Genomic DNA, 25,770 nt, shown 5'->3' with positions numbered 1-25,770 from the left:
TGCACGAAAATCACGCAGCAAACACTGATGACACACACAACTGCGACGCGCGCAAAACGCACACGTTCGTGTGAATAAGGCCTAAATTAGATTTTTTTTTTTCTTCACCTAAATCGCCATTTATTGTGAGATGCTTAATCTCAAAATTGTCTGTTTTATGTTTTATTTCCCATTAATCTGTCCAACCCTCTAAGTCTTTCCGCAGTGTATTATTGGCTTTTGTGTTCTTACCCTGCAGAGTTTTCATCTGCAATTATGGCGTTTAAGAAGGTCATTCAGAACTTCTACCCCTTGGGCTGAGATCTCATGATTATTAAAATACTATACAGTGTTTTATCACTAAGGCCTTATTCACAAGAACGTGTCCATTTTGCGCGCGTAAAAAAATGTAGCGTTTTTCCTGCGTTGCAGTTCCGTGTGACATCAGTGTACGGTTCTTGTCAGCGGTGTATGTCATCCGTATCTCACGCGTTTTTTACGTTAGCAAAATAAACTGAAGGAGGTGTTTTCTTTTTCTCATCATTACTTTAGCAACTGTTGCGTGAATCACGCACAGCACACGGATGTGCGTCCATGTGCTATCCGTGATTTTCACGCACCCATTGAGTTCAATGGGTGCGTGATGCGCAAAAAACGCACAAGTATAGGACATGCAGTAAGTTTCACACAGCGGACACACGCTGCGTGAAAAACACTGAATGTCTGAATGGCCCCATTGAATTGCATAGGTCCGTGTGACGTGCGTTGTTTTAACGCGCGTAACACGGACGTGAAATACGCTCGTGTGAATAAGGCCTAAAGGGGGTTCAATTGATTGGAAAGAAAGGTATAAAGAAAAGACTGATGCATCTCCTTTCTTTTGTGTCCACTTCTGACTTTGTCTCAAAAAATGTAGCCAAAAACAGCTTCAGGGTAGGAACACACACAACGTAAACACTGCAGATTTTCCGCAACGGATTAATTGCGGAAAATCCACAGCGTATCACAGTAGCAGCAGTGTTTGGGTGATTTCCACCAATATCGTCCCCACACTGCGATAAATATCCGCACGTAAATTAACCTGCGGTGCAGTTACTTCAACCGCAGCATGTCAATTAATTCTGTGGATATGCAACTCTTCTGCTGCGGGTTTACCCATTGAATTCAATGGGGTGCCTAAACCCACAACAAAGGAGTGTGTGTTGCGATATTTGCGGCAGAATCACAGAGATGCGCCGCAAAAATCGCAAGTACGAAAAAAATAAAAATGAAGATATACTTACCCAGAGTTCCCTGCCTCTTCTCCAGTCCGGCCTCCCTGGATGACGTTACGTCCATGTGACCGCTGCAGCCAATCAAAGGCTGCAGCGTCACATGGCCTGCAACGTCTTCTCAGGAGGCCGGACTGCGAGCCGAGAAAAGGAAGGGGGTAAGTATGAACGGTTTTATTTTTATTTTTCCGGCGCCGCTTTGTAGTAGAAATTCCGCCAGAAAAACGCACCGCAATGTGGTGCCATTTTCCGGACGGCATTCCCTGCGGTGTTCAGGGCTGATACGCTGCGCAGCTTAAGGGCGGATTTACACGATCGTGTGCGTTTTGAGTGCGCAAAAAACGCGGTGTTTTGAGCGTGCAAAAGGCACTTAACAGCTCCGTGTGCCATCACCATATGATGCGCAGCTGCGTGATTTTCGCGCAGCCGCCATCATTATGACACTCAGTTTGGATGTTTGTAAACAGAAAAGCACGTGGTGCTTTTCTGTTTACAGTCATAGTTTTCATAGTTTTCATAGTTTTACTGCTTCCCACGGAAGAAATATAGGATATCGGAGTTTAACGCAGTGGACACACGCCGCGTAAAAATCACGAACTGTCTGCACGGCCCCATAGACTAATATAGGTCCGTGCGAGGTGCGTGAAAGTCACGCGCGTTGCACGGACGTATATATCGCGTTTGTGTAAATCCGCCCTCACGCAGTGTATCAGCACAGAATCCGTTGTGTGTGTTCCTACCCTCAAGTGTTTGTGTGATCCTGGCCTTAGGGTTCAGTCACACGTGGCATACTTGCTTTGTATTTCCACTTATGCAACTTTCTAATGTACTTTGGGTTTCAATACCGTAGTTTTCAAGATCACTTTTAGTAATTTCATCAAAATGTACATTTCTAGGATGAAAATGTATGCTGACCCAGTCCTGCTCACGCATCTGCTGTTTGTTACACGGTATAAGCCTAGATTAGGGTGTAGTCACACGTGGCGCACTTGCTTTATATTTCCACAGTGTAAACATACGCTGCAGAAAACGACAATGTGTGCCTATGGGAAAAATATTCTGCAACTCTGAAAGATTTCTCTAGTTCTTGTACTGGAGATTATTTTTCCCAGAAGAATACATCGTAAGTTTTCTGCAGTGTTGGTTTACACTGCGGAAATACAAAGCAAGTATGCCACATGTGACTGTACCCTAATCTAAACTGATGCAGTGTAACAAACCCAGCAGCTGCGGGAGCAGGATTGGGTCAGGATGAGTTTTCATCCTATTAATGTACATTTCGATGAAATGTATAGAAGTATTTTTGAAAAATAAGGTATTAAAACCCAAACAACATTAGTAAGTTGCATCAGCATCACTTATTACATAAGACTATACAACCCCTTTAAATGGTAACTAAACTTTTGAAGACTTTCTATTGAGCCCGTACACCGCTCGCTCGGGTTTCCGAGAGACGCCGATCATAAATAAAGCGACAGCGCTTACCCGAGCACTTGTATCACTTCGTTTTAGTGATTGGTTTGGGTCTCGGTGTTCGAACCCCCACCGTTTAAAACTTCTGACGTGTCAAATGTTTTTTAAAAGTTTAGTTACCCTTTAAGTCGGTTGTCTAATTTGACTCCACCTTTTCATAAGATTTGCCACCATTTATGCAGCAGGCCAAAACACCTGGTTATGATATTCATTGTCCATAAGCCTGAGGTGCCGCTCTGATTTCTGTTTCGCAACCATAAACCAGTTCCCAACCCCCATAGAAGCAAAGTCGACATTATATGTTCGGACGTAGTACAGAGATTACTTTTTTACCTACAAAATTTCCAACAATTTTAATGTTTTGCGAAGTAACTTTATTACATCACATCGATGGATCCTGCACTTTGTCACTGGGGAAAATAGAGACATAACACATAATAATGTGAAACCATTACATATGCAATTACACGCAACACACAGGGAACGTTGCAGCTCATTCACATCTGTGGCAATACGTTTGGAGTGGAAAAAAATAAAACAAACTGTGTAAGTGCTGTGAGGTATATTCTTCATACAATTTTCTTTGTAATCTTCCTACTTATTTTTCAGACGTAACCTAGAAATTATGTGGACGTAAAGTGCTGGAACATTATAATTTAAATGACAAAAGATAAAATGGATAACCGTGATATAATAGAGCAGTAAAGCACACAATGGAAATGGAGACAGGCTGTGATACGAGGCATGATGTCGGGGGCTGTGGCTTTACAACACTCCTGCTTCTAATCCTTTTGGTCTGGGGACATGAACGTGTTCCAGCTGCCCGGCGTCTGAAATGTCATAGCTGGTCTTGTACTTGGCCAGGATTTTCATCAGGGGTCTCAGTTTCAGCCACCACTGCTCCTTAGGAATTCTGTGTCTGGATTTGGAAAGCAAGAATTACACATCATTGTTATGGTACATAAACCAATGGAGGATGAGGGTGATTTAATAGTTAATAACTCTTCTCATATACAAACTATTGGGACTGAATTAAAGGGGTTATCCAGAGAACATAAACACTTGCTTAGTAAACCTATAATTCGATTTAATCATGCTTACCAATATACTTTTATTTAAAATTTTGTTCGGAAAACGAAACTCTGGTAACACGAACTTCTGTAATTTACAGCTACATAATGACTCACCGACACAGCCACTCGCCTTCTGGCTGCTTTATACCTCCCCCCCTTAGTGTCAGCGAGTCATCGAACATGTTACCAAAAGGGGCTGGCACTGTTAGGGTATGTTCACACGGCTTATTTTCAGGCCGTAAACGGACGAAAAACGGCCAACAAATCAGAAGCAGAGCACCTCCAAACATCTGCCCATTGATTTCAATGGGAAAACCGGCGTTCTGTTTCGACGGGCCGTTTTTTTTACGCGGGAATCTTGAAAAACGGCAGCGAAAAAGAAGTGCAGGTCACTTTTTGGGACGTTTTTGGAGCCGTTTTTCATAGACTCGAGTGGCTTAAAAATCGTCTGAAAACAGCTCAGTATTTTCAGACGGTTTTGGTTAAGCGTGTGAACATACCCTGACTGATTGTTTCCTAAGCCAGCCTTCTTCTACTCTATCTCGTTATGGGTGGCAATCATGCTGCCGAGAGGGCAGTAATGCATGATGGTACATGTAGTAAAGCAGCGAAAAGTCCAGCACTCAGTCCCGCCTACAACTCGGAAGTCTGGCAGGGTTGAGTCACAATATCTTGGGTAAGTTACAGTCACAAAAATTAATTTTTTGTCAGATAGTGAGGCATGTTGTATGTGATTGTTTGGTTCTTTTTATATGAAGTTATACCGTTTGTCAAAAACAGGGGAGTTGGAACCAGCGCTGAGAGTGTAGTTTTTGTTAAAACGGAAATCAATTTCCAAGTTTAATTGATCTTGGTTAAAATCGAAGCACAAGGGCTACGAACAGACATTTAGTGACGGGTGGGTATAGTCCAGAGTACAGAGAGAAGGAGAGGATAGGCGGTAGCCTACGCGTTTCAGACCCTCGCTAGGTCCTTAGTCATGGCTTATGATGAGTCTGACTGTGCAGTCTAGACCTTTTGTAGCCAGTCAGACTTGTAGATAATTAGTTAATTGCGGTTCAACGCCGGAGAGGAAAGGAGGAGCCCCGTGGAACGCAATCTTTTTTCTGTTTCCTTATCATAGAAGAAGCGGTTGTAAGGTATGGGAAGTGTTTCTATGTTGTATACCAGAAAATTAATTATAGGAACTTGCCTAGATTTAGATCCTATGGGAAATGTCCGTATTTATTTATATATATGATAATGCGTATTTATCCTATAAACCCGGCTTAGGAAAAAACGGAGAATTCCGTTTTTATGTTTCGATCTAAATAAATAAATTATTTTTATATGGTGTTTCCTTTTTTCATAAGTAACACAAAATAGAAAATGGAAAATAGAAACAGAGAGATTCGAAGAGTTATGTAACTTCTTGGCTTCTGTTAGGTAACTATGTTTATTTGAAAATTATTTGAAGTATTATTGTTTTGACAGAAAAATATTCTTGCATAGTGACCCAAATGACGCAGATGCGTCGGGAGACTGGCTAGAAAAGTGAGATAGACGCCTACCATTGAATTGGATAGAAAACTATAGGTTGTATGTGGATGTGAAAAAAGTTATAAAAAATACTGGTGTTATATTTCTTGATATAAATCAGTGTTTGATTCATCTTTGCGGGTTTCCGTTTTTATCATTTTTAGCTTATTTATTTGTGAATAATATATATAATAATTATACCGTTTGCCAATATACTTTCTATATCCATTCCCCATGGTTTTTAATATCTGCTTGCGGTTATTCAATAGAAAGGTTCATTGTTTACTTCCAGATGATAAAAATCTGTCCTGGTCATGTGATGGACACACATGTGCGCGACTAAAAGATACAGCTCTGAAAACTGTGCTGAAACTCCAGGCATGGATAGCTAAGAAGATAGAAACGTAGAATGGGCCAAATATTGTCTGTCTGTGTGGTCATAGATATAGAACCTCTAAGGACCTGTTCACACAGAGTTTCTTGGCGCTGTTTTTGATGTGGAAATCACGCCAAAAAAACTTCCAAAAACTCCTCCCATTGATTTCAATGGGAGGTGTTTTTTTCCCGCGAGCGGAAAGAAGCGTCATGCCCTTTCTTCAGGCGTTTCCGTCTTTCACCTCCCATTGACATCAATGGGAGGCAGAGAAAGCGGTTTTCACAGCCTTTATTGCCCACGGCGCTCAATGGCCGTGGCTGAAAAATGCGGCAAAGTGTTTGCAGGCAGGTCAAAAAAACTATGTGAACAGGGCCTAAACCTATCATAGCTGTAGATAGCTCACATAACCCCAACTAATACTTATAAATGCTATCTTAACAAACGTCATATACTATAAAAGCTTGTGATTCCTGAGAGGTGGCCTAGTATTGGACATTGTTTCTGATTTGCATTAGCACTTACTTGAAATCAGTTTCGTCTTTGAGTTGTACAACTGGCTGGAAGACAAGAGCTCGTCGGCGCATCCCTAACAGACATACACTGTCATCTGTGTTAGCAAATATTCTGCCTGGAAATTGCAGAAAAACATTAATTAGCATGTCATAGTCATTAAAGGGAATGTATCACCTATATTTATTTTTTTTACTATTTAAAACCGGGCCGTGTAACATATATTTTTTAATCTGGTTTTATTTTTTTAACCTGGTTTTATTTTTTTCATAGTAGATTTTTTTAAATTCTATTTTTTGTACATTATTATGGTGGATCCTGTGTTATCTATATCGAGGACCTGTCATTGTAATCCTGCTTGTGAGGATAATGAGATGAAAGCTGAGAAGTGATCTCTACAGAACAGGAAGGGTCAGTCTATTATGAATGGTGGATCTTGTGTTATCTATATATAGGTGTTACCTGTCAGTGTAATCCTGCCTGTGATGATAATGAGATGAAAGCTGAGAAGTGATCTCTACAGAACAGGAAGGGTCAGTCTATTATGAATGGTGGATCTTGTGTTATCTATATATAGGTGTTACCTGTCAGTGTAATCCTGCCTGTGATGATAATAATGAGATGAAAGCTGAGAAGTGATCTCTACAGAACAGAAAGGGTCAGTATATTACAAGGCTCTGTGGCCGGAGTGAAAATTGCAAGATTTTAGGATTATATTTTAATATAGGTAATAAGATACCAAATTGAAAAAATGTTTAACATAAAAACTTGATTTAAATTATAGGTAATTTTCTTATAAAACGTTCCCTTTGGTTTGAGACACTCTAATCTGCTAGCTGGCTCTTCTAAAGCATGTTCTTATCAAGAAAGAATTAAAAGATACAAGACAAGAACAAAGTTTACAAATTGCTGTATTTATAGATAAATAATTCATGGTATGGCACTGGCCTTCTCTTCATTTAGCCCCTTCAGTCTGTTTTTTATTCTAAAGAATGATACTGCTGACTAATATGGTAATTTTATGATTTTTTGCATTACTGTGCTGAACGAACATTAGGAAGGTGCAGTTCCCCTTACAGCCTGCAAAGGTGCTGTTTCTTTATGAACATCAAATACATAGTACGCCTGTACAGTCTGTGAATAGTAGCAGCTTTCTACCTTACTAAAAAGAAACCAAAAAAAGCAAGAAAAACAGGATAGTCAGAATGATCCTAGCTGGTAGCTCTACTTTTCATAGAAAATATCACCAGGTCTAGCTCTAACTACTATTATTTGTATTATGAAATTACTATTTACCGTTGGATATTCTCTTTAAGGGCTTTTCCACACGTAACGGAGTTGCGGAAGGAAAATATGCAGCAGAATACAGTAGCAAAACCGAACAATACCCCAATTGATACTAGTGGTCCTAGTGACTAATTTTAACAAAACCAGAGAAAAGGAACAAGTCACGACCAGGTATTTGAAAAAAATACAAACATTCTTTTTTAAAGTCAAATAGACACACAGAAAGAACATGTAACAATTATACATAATAAAATACCATGGACCCTCGAACAGAAACTGAATCCGAACATAAAAGCAGAATGGCCCCCCAGATGTAAAAATGGTCCAAAAAATCCTATATACGGCTAAAGTGCATACATATATAATACTGAGCAGGTGCTATGCATGGTACACCCTGCACAGATGGACACACAGGTATAATGTAAAGAGTATATGCAAAGTGCAGTCCTAAGTATACATAACATGCAAGGAAATATACCTACACCTATGTAGTAAACGATGAAATAGGAGACCAGGACCGGGAGAGGGGTTAAGCAGAGGTCCCCTCTCCCGGTCCTGGTCTCCTATTTCATCGTTTACTACATAGGTGTAGGTATATTTCCTTGCATGTTATGTATACTTAGGACTGCACTTTGCATATACTCTTTACATTATACCTGTGTGTCCATCTGTGCAGGGTGTACCATGCATAGCACCTGCTCAGTATTATATATGTATGCACTTTAGCCGTATATAGGATTTTTTGGACCATTTTTACATCTGGGGGGCCATTCTGCTTTTATGTTCGGATTCCGTTTCTGTTCGAGGGTCCATGGTATTTTATTATGTATAATTGTTACATGTTCTTTCTGTGTGTCTATTGACTTTAATAAAGAAAGTTTGTATTTTTTTCAAATACCTGGTCGTGACTTGTTCCTTTTCTGTTTTTTTTTTTTAGAATACAGTAGCAGCAAAGTGGGTGAGATAACAAATCTCATCTACACGCTGTGTAAAATTTCCGAGAAATTGACCTGCGGTGCGTATTTTTCAGACCGCAGAATGTCAATTCCTGCTGCGGAAAGTGGACTGAATTGCTGCGTTTTTCAGAGGAGATGTCACCACCAGTATTGTGAAAAACGCAGCGGAATGCACATCGTTTTCTGCAGTAAAAAAAGCAGGAAATGGTGCGGTTTTTCCACAATGGAATTACAGCTAGTTTCAACGGAAATGCTGCAGAAATTCCGCTACGTGTGGACAAGCCCTAAGGTGTTGCTTGTTCCTGGGCATACAATCTTGCACATAGCCCCAAGTGGTAATAACGTGCTCTCCCCCCGATGCAATATGTATTAAAGGAGTTTCTCGATATTGTTGCTGTTGGCTGAAGTAAACAGTCAAGTTTAATGGGGATTTTCACTATTGCTACCATTAGATGAACACTACGCAGGTACCTGTAATGGGAAAATAGTAATGCAGGAAAACCAAAACCCCTGCACAGGATGTATCCTATGGAGAACCCTGATGGATGACTTCAGAGTACCAGGTGATAAGATCCCTATAAGGCCTTGTTCACTTAGTGCAGATTTGATGCAGATTTTGCATGACATTTTTTATGCCAAAACCAGGAGAGGAGACACTTTAACGCCTAACCATGAAAAATTTACATTAAATTTGCATTGTGTGAACAAGGACTTAGGGTGCAGTCACACAGGGTAGATTTGGTTGCATACACTTTCTGCAACTGAAAATCAGTGCCATTCGTCTAGATGGGACGTGCGGAAATCCATGTACCCGCTGCAGAAACAATCACATTCAGATGAATGGAACTGATTTTCAGAAATCTCTGCAACAAAATCTGCCGCTTTGTGATGCACCCTAAGCATCAATCCATCACAATTTATCTTGGTCCCAGAAAAGCGTTAGTTTCCACCATGTGTGGGCAGCGGGTCTTTTACATTTCCACAGCAAGAGGAGAATATTTGTTAGTTCTACATTCTTGATAATAAAACCTGGTTAGTTAAGGGAAATAAGGAAAATACAATGAAATGACCTCTACAGACAGGATTGTGAAATGCAAACATTTACAATATGTACAATAATGAGAAATTACCTTCCTCTAAGTATCCCGAGTAGCCATGATAGAAATATAAAAGCAGAAAAGAAAGTGTATTTAGCTACATATGTCACTACGTTCTATACGGCAGCTGCAAGCATTGTGCGCCAAGCAGACTCACAATTCTACAATGCAAAGCGTGGTAGCAGAAGCGTGTCAATAAAACGTAATGTCATATACATTGCAATATCAATAGTAGCCGTTCAGTACAGAATATCTACAGTATCATGTATACTGCCGAACTGAAGAAATCTACATACAGATGTAGTCACCGGATGCAATCACATGTGCCATATATCTAATGAATGTCATAATAGTGACACACAATAAATTATGGACTTGTCCAAAGCAACCAATCAGGTTGCACCTTTCATTTTCCAGAAAGGCCTCTAAAGAGCTGGAATGTGACTGGTTGCTATGGGAAACTCCTCCAGTTTTAAGGCCTGGTACTTCCAGTAGTGGCCTGCTTCACCGCTCCTCTGACTCTTCCCTGCGGGTTTTTCCCGTCTCCCTCTCTTTATATTACTGGAACACGTGATGTCTTGATGTATAAATATAGACATATTCAGTGTTAGTCATCTGTTACCCTTTCTGTAGGTTTCTTTCAGCTTCCTGGAGATCCACTGAATAGCTTTTGCTGAGATTTTTGTGCCAAAGTTTCTATCGAATGGTGAGGGAGCGCCACCCTGTAAGAAGACACATCCGCCAATGATATAATGTTAGAATGATAATATATTTCAGTTTTTACCCCATGTTATTACTTCCTGTTCTATATCAGGGGTGACTCCTCTGTGCTGTATAGAATGACGACCAGTGACCACAGCTACTGTGCTTACTAAACGTGTAAGCGCAATGGTCACCAATACAGGAAACCATTAAAGGATGGAGATATCAGAACAGGCAAAACGGAGGACATGCTTGGAAAGTAAGGCAGTGTCCCCAACCAGAGGTTTAGCTCCCCAGCTGTTGACAGCACACCTACAGTGAAGGAAATAAGTATTTGATCCCTTGCTGATTTTGTAAGTTTGCCCACTGTCAAAGACATGAACAGTCTAGAATTTTTAGGCTAGGTTAATTTTACCAGTGAGAGATAGATTATATATATAAAAAAACACCAGAAAATCACATAGTCAAAATGATATCTATTTATTTGCATTGTGCACAGAGAAATAAGTATTTGATCCCCTACCAACCATTAAGAGTTCAGCCTCCTCCAGACCAGTTACACGCTCCAAATCAACTTGGTGCCTGCATTAAAGACAGCTGTCTTACATGGTCACCTGTATAAAAGACTCCTGTCCACAGACTCAATTAATCAGTCTGACTCTAACCTCTACAACATGGGCAAGACCAAAGAGCTTTCTAAGGATGTCAGGGACAAGATCATAGACCTGCACAAGGCTGGAATGGGCTGCAAAACCATAAGTAAGACGCTGGGTGAGAAGGAGACAACTGTTGGTGCAATAGTAAGAAAATGGAAGACATACAAAATGACTGTCAATCAACATCGATCTGGGGCTCCATGCAAAATCTCACCTCGTGGGGTATCCTTGATCCTGAGGAAGGTGAGAGCTCAGCCGAAAACTACACGGGGGGGAACTTGTTAATGATCTCAAGGCAGCTGGGACCACAGTCACCAAGAAAACCATTGGTAACACATTACGCCGTAATGGATTAAAATCCTGCAGTGCCCGCAAGGTCCCCCTGCTCAAGAAGGCACATGTACAGGCCCGTCTGAAGTTTGCAAATCAACATCTGGATGATTCTGAGAGTGATTGGGAGAAGGTGCTGTGGTCGGATGAGACTAAAATTGAGCTCTTTGGCATTAACTCAACTCGCCGTGTTTGGAGGAAGAGAAATGCTGCCTATGACCCAAAGAACACCGTCCCCACTGTCAAGCATGGAGGTGGAAACATTATGTTTTGGGGGTGTTTCTCTGCTAAGGGCACAGGACTACTTCACCGCATCAATGGGAGAATGGATGGAGCCATGTACCGTCAAATCCTGAGTGACAACCTCCTTCCCTCCACCAGGACATTAAAAATGGCTCGTGGCTGGGTCTTCCAGCACGACAATGACCCGAAACATACATCCAAGGCAACAAAGGAGTGGCTCAAAAAGAAGCACATTAAGGTCATGGAGTGGCTTAGCCAGTCTCCAGACCTTAATCCCATCGAAAACTTATGGAGGGAGCTGAAGATCCGAGTTGCCAAGCGACAGCCTCGAAATCTTAATGATTTACAGATGATCTGCAAAGAGGAGTGGGCCAAAATTCCATCTAACATGTGTGCAAACCTCATCATCAACTACAAAAAAAGTCTGACTGCTGTGCTTGCCAACAAGGGTTTTGCCACCAAGTATTAAGTCTTCTTTGCCAAAGGGATCAAATACTTATTTCTCTGTGCACAATGCAAATAAATATATATAATTTTGACAATGTGATTTTCTTGTTTTTTTTAAATATAATCTATCTCTCACTGGTAAAATTAACCTAGCCTAAAAATTCTAGACTGTTCATGTCTTTGACAGTGGGCAAACTTACAAAATCAGCAAGGGATCAAATACTTATTTCCTTCACTGTATGATGTTGCAGCATTACTAAACTTTGGCACCTGTATTAGCACCATATAACAGGCAGTATGGCCGCCACTGTCAAACTACTTCATATCCCCAACAACTTTGTATTCTCAGCTTGTATCGTGGCATGTTCCTTTGCCATTGTTTATAACACTTTATATTTGAAATGAACCTGTCATAAGACAGGGGCACCTTCTTAATACCACAAAGATGTTTTCCACTGTGGATTTCACAGCAAATCCACGCTGAAATCCACTTTTTACATAAGGATTATGCTGCGGATTTCACCCTATGCATTGAAAAGGGAAAAATCAGTGACAAAATTTACATGCTGTGGATTATAAAATTCGCAGCGTGCCCTCAATTTCACACGAATAATTTTAGCTACATGTGGATGTTTTTAAAAAAAAAAAAAAAAATCCCATTCATATGAATTGTGCTGTAGATTGCTGCAGATCTTCATTGCCGTATCTGCAGCAATTCTGCAGCATGTGAATTCACCCTAAGAATTGCTACGGTGTTATAATAATCTTTTTTGTTCTTAATGCCAAAACCAAGAGTGTATCGTAAAGAGAAGAAGTACCATACAATCTCACAGGCCTAATATAAATAATCCACACACACACACACGCACACACACACACACACACACGCGCACACACACACACACCCGCGCGCACACGACTACATCAAACCCGCATGGTGTAAACACAGCCAAACAGTTAAACTAACTAGCCCCCTTTTTTAAGTGTATTTGCTCATGACAGATGCAATTTAAAGTTATAGGATGGCAGCTGCTTATGTGATTTTCAAGATGAGGAAAGCATTACCTATAAACGTCAGCTATATACTGTGTCATATTTCATTTCAATATATATTAACCCTTTACAATTGGCCTGCAGCTCTCTGTACTTTACCTGTTGCATGTGGCCCAGTACATTCTTCCTGCAATCAAACACTCCTTTCCCTTCCTCAGAGTAAAGCTGATAAATAAAGTCGGTTGTGTAGTTTTCATTGGAGTTTTCATTCCTTGAGGAGTAAATGAAAGCTATTGAGAAGTGAAGATTTTAAATGTATACCCGATGTGCATGAGAGGACTAAGGACACATTATTATCTAGGATTTATGTATGTTTCTTTTCAGAACAAATTCTAATTCATACAGGGGATGTAATACTGCATACAGATGTGTCCACTCTTACCCTTGCTTAAATTTGGTTGAGGACAATTTCTCATGAAAACACTTCAATACAATATCGCGACATGCTAGCAATACTCGTGACAGGCTGCAATTTACATGGCAACCACTGGGTGACCAAATAGACGCATTTGGTATAGACAACTGGTTACAGAGGATCATGTATTTTCTTTAAAGCTGGTCATCTCACGCCACACATCTCAAGATAGGTTGAGAAAAGAAATCAGGTAAGGACACATCTGTAAATGTAATATTTGTTTTTTTAAACTTTTGGGAGTAGTTAGAGAGAGTACAAACAGTGTTTTAGCAATAGGGGTGCAGAGGAAGCAGTGGCAACTGGGCCCCTACCCCTGAAGGGACAATAGGCTCCAAAAGCTAGGGAACAGAATAGCAGCACTATATGAGCAGTGTGGAGGCAAAATGACTTATCAAGAACAATAATTATGCTATGCGGATTGTCATTATACAGTATAGTCGGCTGACATGTAGCAGGAAAGCTACGAAGAATGTCAAATTCCCCACAGCCTTGCATGTTGTCATCAGGTAATTTCCCCAGCAATATAAAGCAATACATATGTGATGTCATTATATTATGGACATTTCAGAATTTCCTAACAAAATTCAGAGAAAGTGGAGGCTGAAACTAATTTGAGTCTTCATTTGCTATTTTGGCCACTAGGGGTCTCTCTACTGACACTAGTGTAGATGTGACTTTGTCATGGTTGATCTTTATAAGACAGCTATGATGGATCCATTTTTCAGCGCATCCTGATGGATTTCACTGACTTATAATGGGGTTCATCAGGTTTTCCTTGGGGCTTCTGGTATTTTTGACACTGCAGAATACGCTTTTTTGTCATAAAAAAAAATGCTGGATCCCCTTACAGAAAGCGAGTAACGCAAATGTGAACAGAGTCTAAAAGCCAATTTACACAAACAGATAATTGGTCAGATTCCAAAGCTAACCTGCGATAGTACCCGATAATCGCTTAATGTGAATAATTGTAGCTACGAAACGACCAGCGATAAAATACTCATTGGTCGTTCTTACATTGTGGTTTGTAAATTGATTGATAGCAGATATGTGACAATGTTATATAGGCGAAGATAACGTGTATACGAAGAACGCTAATACGAATATCTGCTTGTGTAAATGGACCTTAAGAAATACATTCACCTCTGAGGCAGTAAAAAATGCCCCAATACAACGCGTGTAGATCGTGAAGTAGTATGTGATGTTGTTTGTACCTTAGGACAAGGCCTCTCTGGATACCTGTTTTCATCTTTTCTGTTAAATGCTCCACATTTGCCTACGTGAAAGGATAAAATAATCATCATATACAAGTATTAACTTTTATTAAGAGAAAAAGGAAACAAATATGATTTCTAGCAGAAATCTCGAATACCAATTTGTTGCATTTTTTTGTTCTAAATAGCTCAACATTTCTGTACTGATTTATTTCTTCGTATATCATACATTCGTATATATCAATTTTTCCGATACATAGATTAGGCATTAATTTAAAGTTTTCCAGTCCTTAGAAATTAACGGCCTATCCTCAGAATAGGCCATCAATATCTGATCGGTGGGGGTCTGACTCCCAGGACCCCTGCGGATCAGCTGTTTTGAACACTGCTTCCCCTACATTCAAACCAGCTCGTACTGTGAATTGCCGACACACTTGTAGTGGCAGTTTACAGTATTAGTCGTCTCTCATTCAAGTATGTTGGCGATTCACAGCACGAGCATGTAAGGAATGAAGGGGAAGCAGCGCTCGTACGAACACTGCGGCCCCTTCAAAACAGCTGATCGGCTGGGATTCCGGTAGTCGGACCTCCACCGATGAGATATTGATGGCCTATACGGACTGGAAAACCCCTTTAACTGATAAAAGTTTAAATATCTGCAGCCACCACTAGAGGGAGCTTAATGCCACAACGTAGAACCTTTCACCTCCCCATACATGTGCAGCTGAGTGTAGCATGTAATGGGGAGGGCTGCACAAACCCTGGGGCACTTTACATTTTTTTTCTACCTCCCTCCGTTATTTAGATATCGGTGCCATTATATTTGGCGCCCAATATTTAAATAACCCCCTGAACAGTAAACGGGGCGTGTACTGGCAAGGGGGCGTGTTACTATGGCTGTTACATTGTCCAATCAGATATGGACAGTGTTACAGCAGCAAGAGCGAGGAGAGTGTGCGATTGCAGTCTTTTCACCCGAACTGGAAAGGGGGCGTGTCACTGCTACGGACAGTGTAAGAGCTGGGGAGAGCTTACACTATCCGTAGCAGAGACACGCCCGCTTGTCAGTTCAGCAGACAATGCAAGACTGATCTCTCGCAAGAGATGAGAGCGCGCTCTCCTCTCCACGGATTACACTGTCCATAGCAGTGACACGCCCCCTTGGCAGTTCGGCAGAAGACTAATCTTGAAAGCTGAAGAGTGAGAGAGCGTGTGTGCGAGCGCGCGCACACTATCTCCTCGCTCTTGCTGTAACACTATCCATATCTGATTGGACAGTGTCACATCCATAGTAACACGCCCCCTTGCCAGTGAACGTCCCGTTGACTGTTCAGGGGGTTATTTAAATATCGGGCGCCAAATATAACGGCACCAGTATCTAAATAATGGTGGGAGGTAGAAAAAAAATGTAAAGTGCCCCTGGGTTTGTACAGCCCTCCCCGTTACATGCTGCGCTCAGCTGCACATGTATGGGGAGGTGAAAGGTTCTCTTTAACTCTACGTCAATGCAGGGAATTTGTATAAGAAAAACCTGACCACCGTATAGATACTGTATATTATAAAATTAATCAGCACAGAATGTTGGACCTAAAAACAACACAATACTTTGCCTTCCCCATTTATTTCCATCATTGGACACAATATACTTGTATTTACCTGGAGTTCACGAATGTCAAATTGCTCCTCAAAGATGTAGGCGGCATCAGCACCAGCAGCAAGACCTCCCATGTTGGCCAGGTAACCGCAGTATCCTCCCATTGTTTCAATGATGAAGACGCGCCTCTTCGTCCCGCTGGCAGATTGTTTGATGCGATCGCAAGTCTAATCAAAATGCATGGTGCACAAATACATAGTAATTTCACATGCCCATAGAAATCCCAATAACATGTCATAGACACGGACTATTAATCTATTATATCTTCCTATATTGGTAAAGAATTAGGCTTTATTCATTATACCATTACAGTTTCTGATGGATTTTTAATAGTCGGATCTGCCAATAGATCCCATTAATTACTATGGGTGTTAAGCTGATGCTAAAATGATTATTTGCCATTGGACTGCATCATTTGTACTGAGCTGTGTTTTCTCGCTCATTCATTTAAAAAAAACAACAAAAAAAAACAAACGATGGGTCCATTGTAAAAAAAAAAAAAACACAAAAACTGCCCCAAACAAGTACAAATGTGAACCTAGCTAATCTAGTATTTTGCATATTGGCATATACTGTAATAATTCTCATTCATAACTATTTAGATTACAGGTGATCTGCTGTAACACTGCAAATACCGCGTGAACCTGCGTGAAATCCTATGATCACGCTCCCTGGATATCTGATGAACATGACATGCAAAGTGACAATTTCAATCCAGCAAGGACAGGAATGTGGAGTCTAAAGGTTTCGTGCATGATGAATGTCTCTGTTATAACACGGAGGAGGAAAAAGAGATGTGACCGCCTGAAAATGTCTGAGTCATTATGATAACATCCTGCCGCTTATCACTTTCCTGCAAAACTCTCATTTCACAATCTTACACCTCACCAGCAAACACCGGCTCCTATACATCTAATGGTAGCAGTTTTACCAGTTTCTTCTTCATATTGTGAACTATAAAGTTGTAGAATAGATTATATGTTATATTGGTGATGCCATAGAATATTGTATGGAATTCAATCCTACAGAAGTGCCGCATACTGTATCTGCATATACTTGTGAATTATAAAGCGACGTCTGATATGATGTCAGGGCTGAATAGCTATAATCAGTGATGACATCCTTCTTTACCATGACTTTTAGACGACCGCTTCCCCCAATGGCAATACAGAGGGAAGCGGTGGTTGAATATTGCATGTAGCGGAAGCGCTGCAGTCTTTCTGTCTGAATTTGCAGATGGAAAATCCGCAGCGGAATACAGCAGCAGCAAAGTGTATGAGATTTGAACAAGTCTTTCCTGCACGCTGCAAAATATTTTCCCAAAGAAATTGACACGTCATTGCTGGAAGCCAGGATGCAGGGACCAGTGGGGTACCAGGCTAGCGTTACCAGGGGAGCGGCAGAATGTTGGGAAGGTGAGTTTACAGATTTATTTTTATTTTAGCCGATCTGCTGTGGCAACTCGGCAAATGAATCTGCACCAAAATCCATACAATTTGGAGCGGATTTTCCTTCAACTCACTCAGTTTTGCTGCTGATATTTCCGCAACAATTCTGATACGTGTGGACGTATCCTATGGCCTTGTTTACACAGTGCAGATATTGCCTGCATTTTTTCAGCCAAAACCAGGATTGGATCAAGGGAGAGGAGAGACTTTAATGCCTTCCTTTATATATTTCTTCTGTTTAGGCTCTGTCCCTGGCTTGGGTTTTTAAAATAAATGCAAAATCTGCACTGTGTGAACTAGACCTAATGGTGATCAGCAGTCTTATGTGAGTGGAGCAGACACAGTCACCAGCATCTGTTTGCCATTCTGAACCTGGGGTCCACAAGGGAATGAAAAACGGTATGTATTTTTATCCCCACCGGGAGACTGGACAGTCGCTTTAATAATCCTGTATTGGAAAACAATTAACCCTTTAGTAACTTCTATAGATTGATTATTTAAAGGGACCATCACCTATAATTGAGACTGGAGTCATCATTTTCTTGTCATTATCAGCAGGGCCCGCTCTAGGTTAATGCAGGTTCTTGGGTGACAGAGTCACAGTGGGCCTCTTGCCCACCTCACCCTAATTAAACAGTGCTGCTGAACCTGGGCACACTTTGCTGAACTTAGTACAAAGCTGAGTGATTAAAGATACTGAGGAGACACTAATGCTTAGATTGCCTCCCTGCTGACTGTTTTTTTTATGTGTGACAATGGCCAGGCAGTGCACATAAGGTTCTGTTTACAGCAGACTGCCTTGGCATCTGCCCAACTGTGCCAGAAGTTGATGTCGGCCCTGCCAATTACACCAGTGATTAAAAACCTTCTGCAAAATTCCAGAGATAAATGACCACAGAAATTGTTTGATACTTTACATATAGTCTCCTATTAGGAGCATGTCTCGGCTGTTTAAACCTGTAGAAAAACATACATTATATTTTATTTGTCACGTCATTCATGAGTCATATAACTGAAAGGAGTTCAGTAATGATCATGTACATGACGAAATATTAAAGTGATTGATGAAAAAGCAAGACATCTTACCTCCATAATGGCATTGAGTGCAGTGTCAGCGCCAAGACTTAAGTCAGTGCCAGGGACATTGTTGCTAATGGTGGATGGCACTACGCACATGGGAATGCAAAATTCTTCATAAGTGCTCCGAGCCTCAGCTAACTGCAGCATACTCTCAAAAGCCTGCAGTGGCAGCATGAATATGTGTTTAGCGGACGGGTCATGTATGCGTGTTAGTGGCTCCTTCTGTGTGGTGGGAGGTTTGGCTTCCCAAAGGCATGGGAACACACTAACCTAATTGCTAATAGAAGCTTAGCTGAAGTTTTGGAACTTCAATCTTACGTTTAGTACTTTGATGATGTTCAGCATTACTGCAGTGCCCAAATTAGTAAAAAAAAAAAAAAAAGAAGTGCCCTGGGGTCGCATTGGTGCAATTAAGATCTGACATTTAGAAGACTCCCCCCATGCAGAGCAAAAAAAAGTTAAATGCTTATGAGAAGATCACAATGTTTTAAGCATAGAGATCGACAGGAGTGGAGAAGCAATGTTAATTTTTAGAGAGCAGGAATATTATATACTAACTTGTTAATTGATGGGGAGAGGAGGAGAATAAAGGGTTAAAACTGTCTCTATTCCTAAATGCCGATGGAGAAGGCGTATACTATAAGGCACGGCTCATTTACTTTTTGACATAAATCTATAACTGGCATAGTGGTATCTTGGCATGGTGACACTTGGCACTGTGCTTTTTCTCTAACTTATGTCCCTCACTGTGATCCTAAGCACAGTACTCTTCCAGAACAAATGGGTCATGTACTTTCTTTATTGTAAGAGAGTTATTGTATATAAATGCCCACTTATTGTACCCATTGCTCAAAGCTGCCCTTTCTATACTATATTCCATTTTGGATGTCATAGGCTGGTTAGACAATGTAGTCAGATCAACTTTTTCTGAAGTCGGGCATTTGAAGGGTTTGTCTGCTTCTTGTTTGAAAGGTCCCTTAAAATAAGCTGTTCACAGAATATTTTACTGCAAGGACCCCCCAGCGATCATCTGTAATCTGTAGGAGAACATAGCAGCAAGTGTTTAATTCCCCTGCAGCACCACCAAGGGGAAACACAGCATTACATTGAATACAATAGGCTGCCCATGTAATGTATGGACCTGCTGAGTCTTCCAGAGAGACACCCTCTTTGTAGCCACTTCATTCTTCAAAAAATTGATGGAGGTCCCAAATGAGGGACCCGCTCCCTTATATTAATTCAGAATGCCCTAAATGGGCATTTGAAAATGGGTTTCTAAACCAGACAATCCCTTTAATACCAGGCTTGGTTAGTAACTATTTAGTGCATTATGAACAACAGGGAAACTTAAGTCTAAGAAATGACTAAAAATTATTTTCTACCTTCTATTTAAGAGAACAATCAGTCACTAGAAAGGTGTTACTACATGTTTAATATCTGTGTCAATAACACAAAACCGATGGGTGCAGCCCCCCTTCTGAAGATCTAGAAAATTACAGAATCCTTCCTCTGGTCTTCACTTTCTACCACAAGCTGGTGACATTTTAACACTTTACTCATCCTTTAGATGAAAGTTTACTCTTTTATTTCTATCGGGAAAATTGTGTTAATAAGTGGAAAAATATTTCTAATAAAAACGAGTGATTTTCTTCTCTGGAGTTTCTTGGTTTTCAATGGTAACCAGCATGGCAGAAACAAAATTTGTCCGCAGCACACTCTATCCCACACAATACTTGGTCAATAGAATAATGCAAATTTCAATGTCCAGGAATCCATCGGTACAAGGTACATACAGAGTATTAACGTGACAGCATCCAACCGGGGTCCATACAAATTTAAGTTTATTTTTCCATCATAAAATACGCTACATTTCGACCCACGCAGGGAGTCTTTATCATGCTAATGATTGAAGAATAAACTTGAATTTGTATGGGTCCCTAGTTGCATGCTACCAAGGAACTACGAGTACCGGAGACTGGCTAGTATACTGGGGCTAGAACAAAGCTAAAGCATTCATATGCAGAATAAGTGTATTCCTGAGCAGTCTGGACGTGAATATGGACAGATCTGAGGTAGCAGAACAACCATGTTCCATGTCGTTAAAAAGGCTGTATGAGATGAGGAAAAAGGTTCTACGTTTCTCCTGAAACAGCGCCTCTCTTGTCTAAAGGCTGTTTTGGTATTGCAGTTCAGCTCCATTCACTTGATTAGAGCTGAGCTGCAATTCCAGACACAGAATATTTTTTTTTTTTTTTTTTAAGTCTATGTAGTCAGTGTAGGGAGCCTTAGGCTTAAAAAAAATACTTGGGTGCTGTTGGCTCAAAATTTAGGAGCCAAATTATATTTTGTGGTTCCATTTGCAACCATTCTAGTCGCCGTCTATAGCCCTGGATGTCCAAAAACAAAAAAGCGGGCTATATACAAGGTGGACATCACAAACTTGAATGCAGTTCGGAGACCACAGACAAGGCCCAGTAGGCTGGTGGGATCTGTTCTACTTGACAGAGAATATGAATGACATTTCTACAGATCTTCAGATTTAGATGCTTGTCACATATAAGGTAAATGTGCTCATTTTCCCAGTACAGTCACTTTATTGAGATAGCGCTAACTTCAGCCTGGGTAGAGGTAAAGGTGGATCCTGGAGAAGCCGTAGCTGGATCCTCAGCACTGATCCAAGCTTTTCTATGTGAAAATTAGCAGCTCACTTACTAACGTCACATCATGCAATTTTCCAAGATGCCTTTTTGCTTTCTAAAGCAACTGGTTTTACGGAATATTTAGCGGAATGCCGCCAAGCAGCATTCATTGACATTAACTAATTGCAAGCGTTTAAGCTGCAGCAAATGCCAGAAAAGAAACACTACGTAGGAGCTAGCAGTCTAGATGTCTACTAAGCTGATACTACAGGCAGTCATGAGGTGATAATGTGCAGGAAGGAAGTGAGTGGGTTAAATAAAGAGCAAACAGCATTAAGCAGCATCATGCAGCGTGCAATACTCACCTTTATTTGCTGTTATTGTGGCTTTATTTATCAGAGTTTGCAAAGAACTACATTTTCAAATTGAGACATTATTTTAGGAAATCAGCCGTATCGGTTATTAACAATGGGCTGACCGCTTACAGAGAATGGAGGTCGACATGTTTGTAGGACTAAGTCTTAGAGTCTTCACTATAAATTTGCCCCTTCGCAGGTTTACCAGTTTCTATGAGGCCACAACGGATCCCTCTAGACTCAATACTGGTAGTTAAAGTCTATTCCATGTCTTCCCCTTCTGCTAAGTCCACAGAAAAAGTATAACTATATTTCTAGCACCATCACATTTGTCTACAATGTTTTATCCTGAAGATGTTTTATTTCAGCAGCGTAGCTCCACTTATGAAACATGACGGCTCTCCCTTCCCATGGCGCGGGATACTGCAGGGAAGGTAGAGATTGGCACAGGAGCTTTGCAGGTGAGGGTTTGGCCTTTGTAACCCGGCCACCCTACCTTACCTGCAGCGCCTCCAGTTGTCAGTTTTTAACTGTAAGTGGGTAAGTCAATGGTGAAGCTACGCTCTAACAATCTTCTCATGCCTTCAGTTGTGTGTAGGGCTTAAAGCGTACCTAACTGACTTTTCAGAATAAGCTGTCATGTGTGTGTGTACATGAGGAATAACAATATGTTTGGCCATTTTATGACTTGTATTCAGCATATTTTTTCAGCAGTTTAGCCCTCTGCAGGCTCTATCTCTAATTCTTAGTTGTCTCTGAGCTAATGGGCAGAGCCAAACTGTATCATGTCTTCTATACACTGCACACATAGAGGAGGAGCATCCAGCAGTAATGTTCAGTGTAGCTGAGAATCCAGCACTGGGGTGAAATAGAAATCTTACCAGTAGCCTGTGTCTTTCTCACTCTGCTCCTGCTTCCTCTGCCTGCTCACCTCTCCCCTCTCCATTGACTTGTATGCAGCATGTCTGTGTGAGTCTCTCACTCTGCTCCCTCTTCCCCCTCCCTTCTTCATAGAGTTGTATAGCCAGGAAGTAAAGAGACACACTCCCACCTTCTACTGCCCATCTGAAACCAGGGACGGACTTAGTTTGACAACAAGGGGTAGACAGCAGATTACAGGAAGGGAGACACCTAGTGGCAGTAACTTCACACAGAATTTGCATGTGTAAAATAAAAATACATTTAAACAGTAAGTTGATGTATATCAGGTACACTATTGGATTAGGCTAAGTTGTTTGAAAAATTAGTGCCCATTTAAATCAAGCCTGTGTTGTATAGAGAAGAAGTCTATTGTACAATAGGCAGAACATCCTGTGATAATTTATGTAGTTATATGTAGATAAAATATTTTCTTCACTCTTTGATTTGCTATATCTATTTTACTGGAATATCAGTATCATGACTAGTCCTATCATAACACATTCTAAAAATTAATAGATTACAACTGTCAAATCTATCATGCTCTCAAAGCTCTAAACTAAAGTCTGCACCATCTGTATGCAGCTACCAATAGGAATACTAATGTACATTTGTGTGTAGATCTGGATTCTTTGCTCTGATAAATAAGACCACAGTCATGGGATCATAGTGATGTGTTAGTTAAGTAAATGCACTCAAATGCGTCTCATTAAACTTACATCTGTTATAGTGTTCAAAGCAGTATCTGCGCCAATGCTGAAATCTGAACCTGGCACATTGTTGGAGACAGTAGCAGGAACCATAACCATTGGGATACAGAGTTCATCATATTTCCCTCGAGCAACAGTCAGCTCCATCAGTCCCAAGTAGGCCTGGGAGGCACAGGCACAGTGTAGGGAGGAAAAAAAAGACACAGTCGTTGTAGGGGGGGGGAAAGTACCTTAAGGGACCATGGGAAGAAGCCATTTCAACCACAGCACACAGATATACTTGGGAAGGAACCACTACACACAGTAAAATAAAAGATATTCAAAACATAATAAAACATAATGCTAAACATAAATGAATACAAAAAAAACGTAATAGTCAAGACTGCATATTAAATGACATAACATAATAACAGTTTAAAACAGCTAAAAATAAAGAATATTTCCTAAGAAATCATCTAAAATACATTCTCTAATGTGTGGGCTATTTTATCATTAAAATGTGCACTTTAACCTTTGGAGAACTTACACTAATATATAAGTTGAATTACTGATTCCGTAACTCACATATACTTGAACAGAGAGCCACGGACATGTGCACCCAACTCTCTACTGTCTGGATGCAGCGGGCTTCTTACTTAGCAGAGACCACCTCTGGGACCCCCACCTATCAGACATTTATGGCACATCCTGTGGGAATGTCATAGATGTCTATGGTCAGAAAACCCCTTTAAATATCTTATGAGAAATTTTCTGATAATAGAAGTGTGCTACAGGGATTTCACTTCTGCCCTGTGAATCTGTCAGCAGAATACAAGCTGCCGTTTATGGCATCCTGTATTTTATGATTCAGAAGACACGGGCTTAGACATAATGGCGTAAATTTATCCAACCATATGCACCACAAAGGTGCTGTAGCATGTAATAGAAAAATGGTATTTGTTAACTGTCATACTTATGAAAGTTGGGTGCCATTTTTATCTTCCTCTTTGGTAAATTTTAACACAGATGCATTAAAGGTGCGGGGAAAAACCATTCACAATAGTTGTGCAAATTCATTATGGACCGGCTCAATTTTTTTACTTTACATACTGGGTTGGTGTAAGAAAGAAAAAAGCATGTCTATTATTTCGTGAGATGTACTAAATGTATTATGCAGCAGGCACTATATTGATAAATTAAGCACAATTTCGACCAATCACTATTGATAAATGTGTTCCACTGGAGTAGCTATATCAAAACTAGTGCAAGAAAAAAGTGGAGACATTGTCCATAGTATCCAATCAGGTTGCTGTTTTTATTTTCCTCTGAAAAAATGAGTGCTGGAATCTGATTGGATGCTGCAGACTCCTCCTATATACGACTCCTCCTCTTTACTCTTGTATTCGTTTTGAGTAAGCTCTACTTATGTCTCTGCTGAAAGGAAGAATGTGAGGAATTTTAATTCCCTGTAATGTCTTGTGGAACTTTCCAGTTTTTAAAGAGAGAAATTCAGAGAATAAGGCTAGCTTTAGACGGGCATTGCGCATCTCGAACGTGAAAAACGTCCGAGGTGCATCCATGCTCTGCGCTGCGGGAAGCGATATCACACATCCCCCATAGACTAGAGTCTATGGTGGGATGCGTGAAACGTGAAAAAATAGGACATGTCCTACTTTCTCACGGACACCTTCACACGGTCCATTGGAACAACGGCCATGTGAACGGCCACATTGAATTATATAGGTCCGTTGTTTCAACGGCCGTCACACGGACGTTTAACACGCTCGTCTGAATAAGGCCCAAGAGAGAGAGAATTACTATCTATGCCATTCTCTTTTATATTAGTGTAGGTTCACTCAAAGTCACAATTATTTTTTATGTTGAATAGGAAAATAAACACCTATTTTTAGCCTTATAACTGAAATATAACTATATCCAGTAAAAAGGGTGGAAACAATAGAAGTGTAAACTATAACAGTGAACTAAATAGACATGTACCTCAAACCCTCCGATAACAAGAAGGGCATTGATTCTATTAGCACGTATCTGGTCAGCAATTTTATCTAAGTATTTTTCAGGCAAAGTTCTGTAAAAAGAAAAGTTGGATTACTGTATTGCTGCAATATTTGCCCAGTCTCCTAGCCAAGCAACTAAAGCAAATATCGTCTTGTTATAATTCTATTATTGTTACATGTCATATGAAAGAATTATGCTAAAAAATGCCCCATGTCTCCAGTACTTTACATTATCGTGATGAAACCGAGCAGTGGCCTTGCGCGACGCCCCTGATAACACTAGGTTAAGTCTGGGGCAGAAGCATCATAAGCTGGCTCTTTACGCCAACCATTTACTATACATCGTCTTTGCTTCCATTTACCTCCCCCATCGA

General features: G+C 40.6%; 1 protein-coding gene across 3 annotated transcripts in view; it reads right to left on the bottom strand.

The window, feature by feature from the left end:
• Positions 1-3,074: 3,074 nt before the first annotated feature.
• The window catches only part of PFKP (phosphofructokinase, platelet), a 103,398-nt gene continuing 80,702 nt past the window's right edge, over positions 3,075-25,770 (bottom strand). The window contains exons 15-23 of one of the 3 annotated variants that reach the window (XM_075827442.1): positions 25,380-25,467; positions 23,412-23,564; positions 18,786-18,938; positions 16,254-16,418; positions 14,598-14,659; positions 13,071-13,182; positions 10,163-10,262; positions 6,213-6,318; positions 3,075-3,642 (exon numbers count right to left, since the gene is read on the bottom strand). In XM_075827442.1, coding sequence (XP_075683557.1) covers positions 3,489-3,642; positions 6,213-6,318; positions 10,163-10,262; positions 13,071-13,182; positions 14,598-14,659; positions 16,254-16,418; positions 18,786-18,938; positions 23,412-23,564; positions 25,380-25,467 — 1,093 coding nt within the window. In that variant the 3' untranslated portion in view covers positions 3,075-3,488. The remainder of the gene's footprint in view (positions 3,643-6,212; positions 6,319-10,162; positions 10,263-13,070; positions 13,183-14,597; positions 14,660-16,253; positions 16,419-18,785; positions 18,939-23,411; positions 23,565-25,379; positions 25,468-25,770) is intronic. The other 2 variants (XM_075827441.1, XM_075827439.1) reach the window with 2 other exon arrangements.

Source organism: Rhinoderma darwinii, chromosome 5 (genome assembly GCF_050947455.1).
Source record: "Rhinoderma darwinii isolate aRhiDar2 chromosome 5, aRhiDar2.hap1, whole genome shotgun sequence".
Classification (NCBI taxonomy): domain Eukaryota; kingdom Metazoa; phylum Chordata; class Amphibia; order Anura; family Rhinodermatidae; genus Rhinoderma; species Rhinoderma darwinii.
Note: the sequence above shows the minus strand (reverse complement) of the source record. Positions and strands in the feature narration are given on the sequence as shown.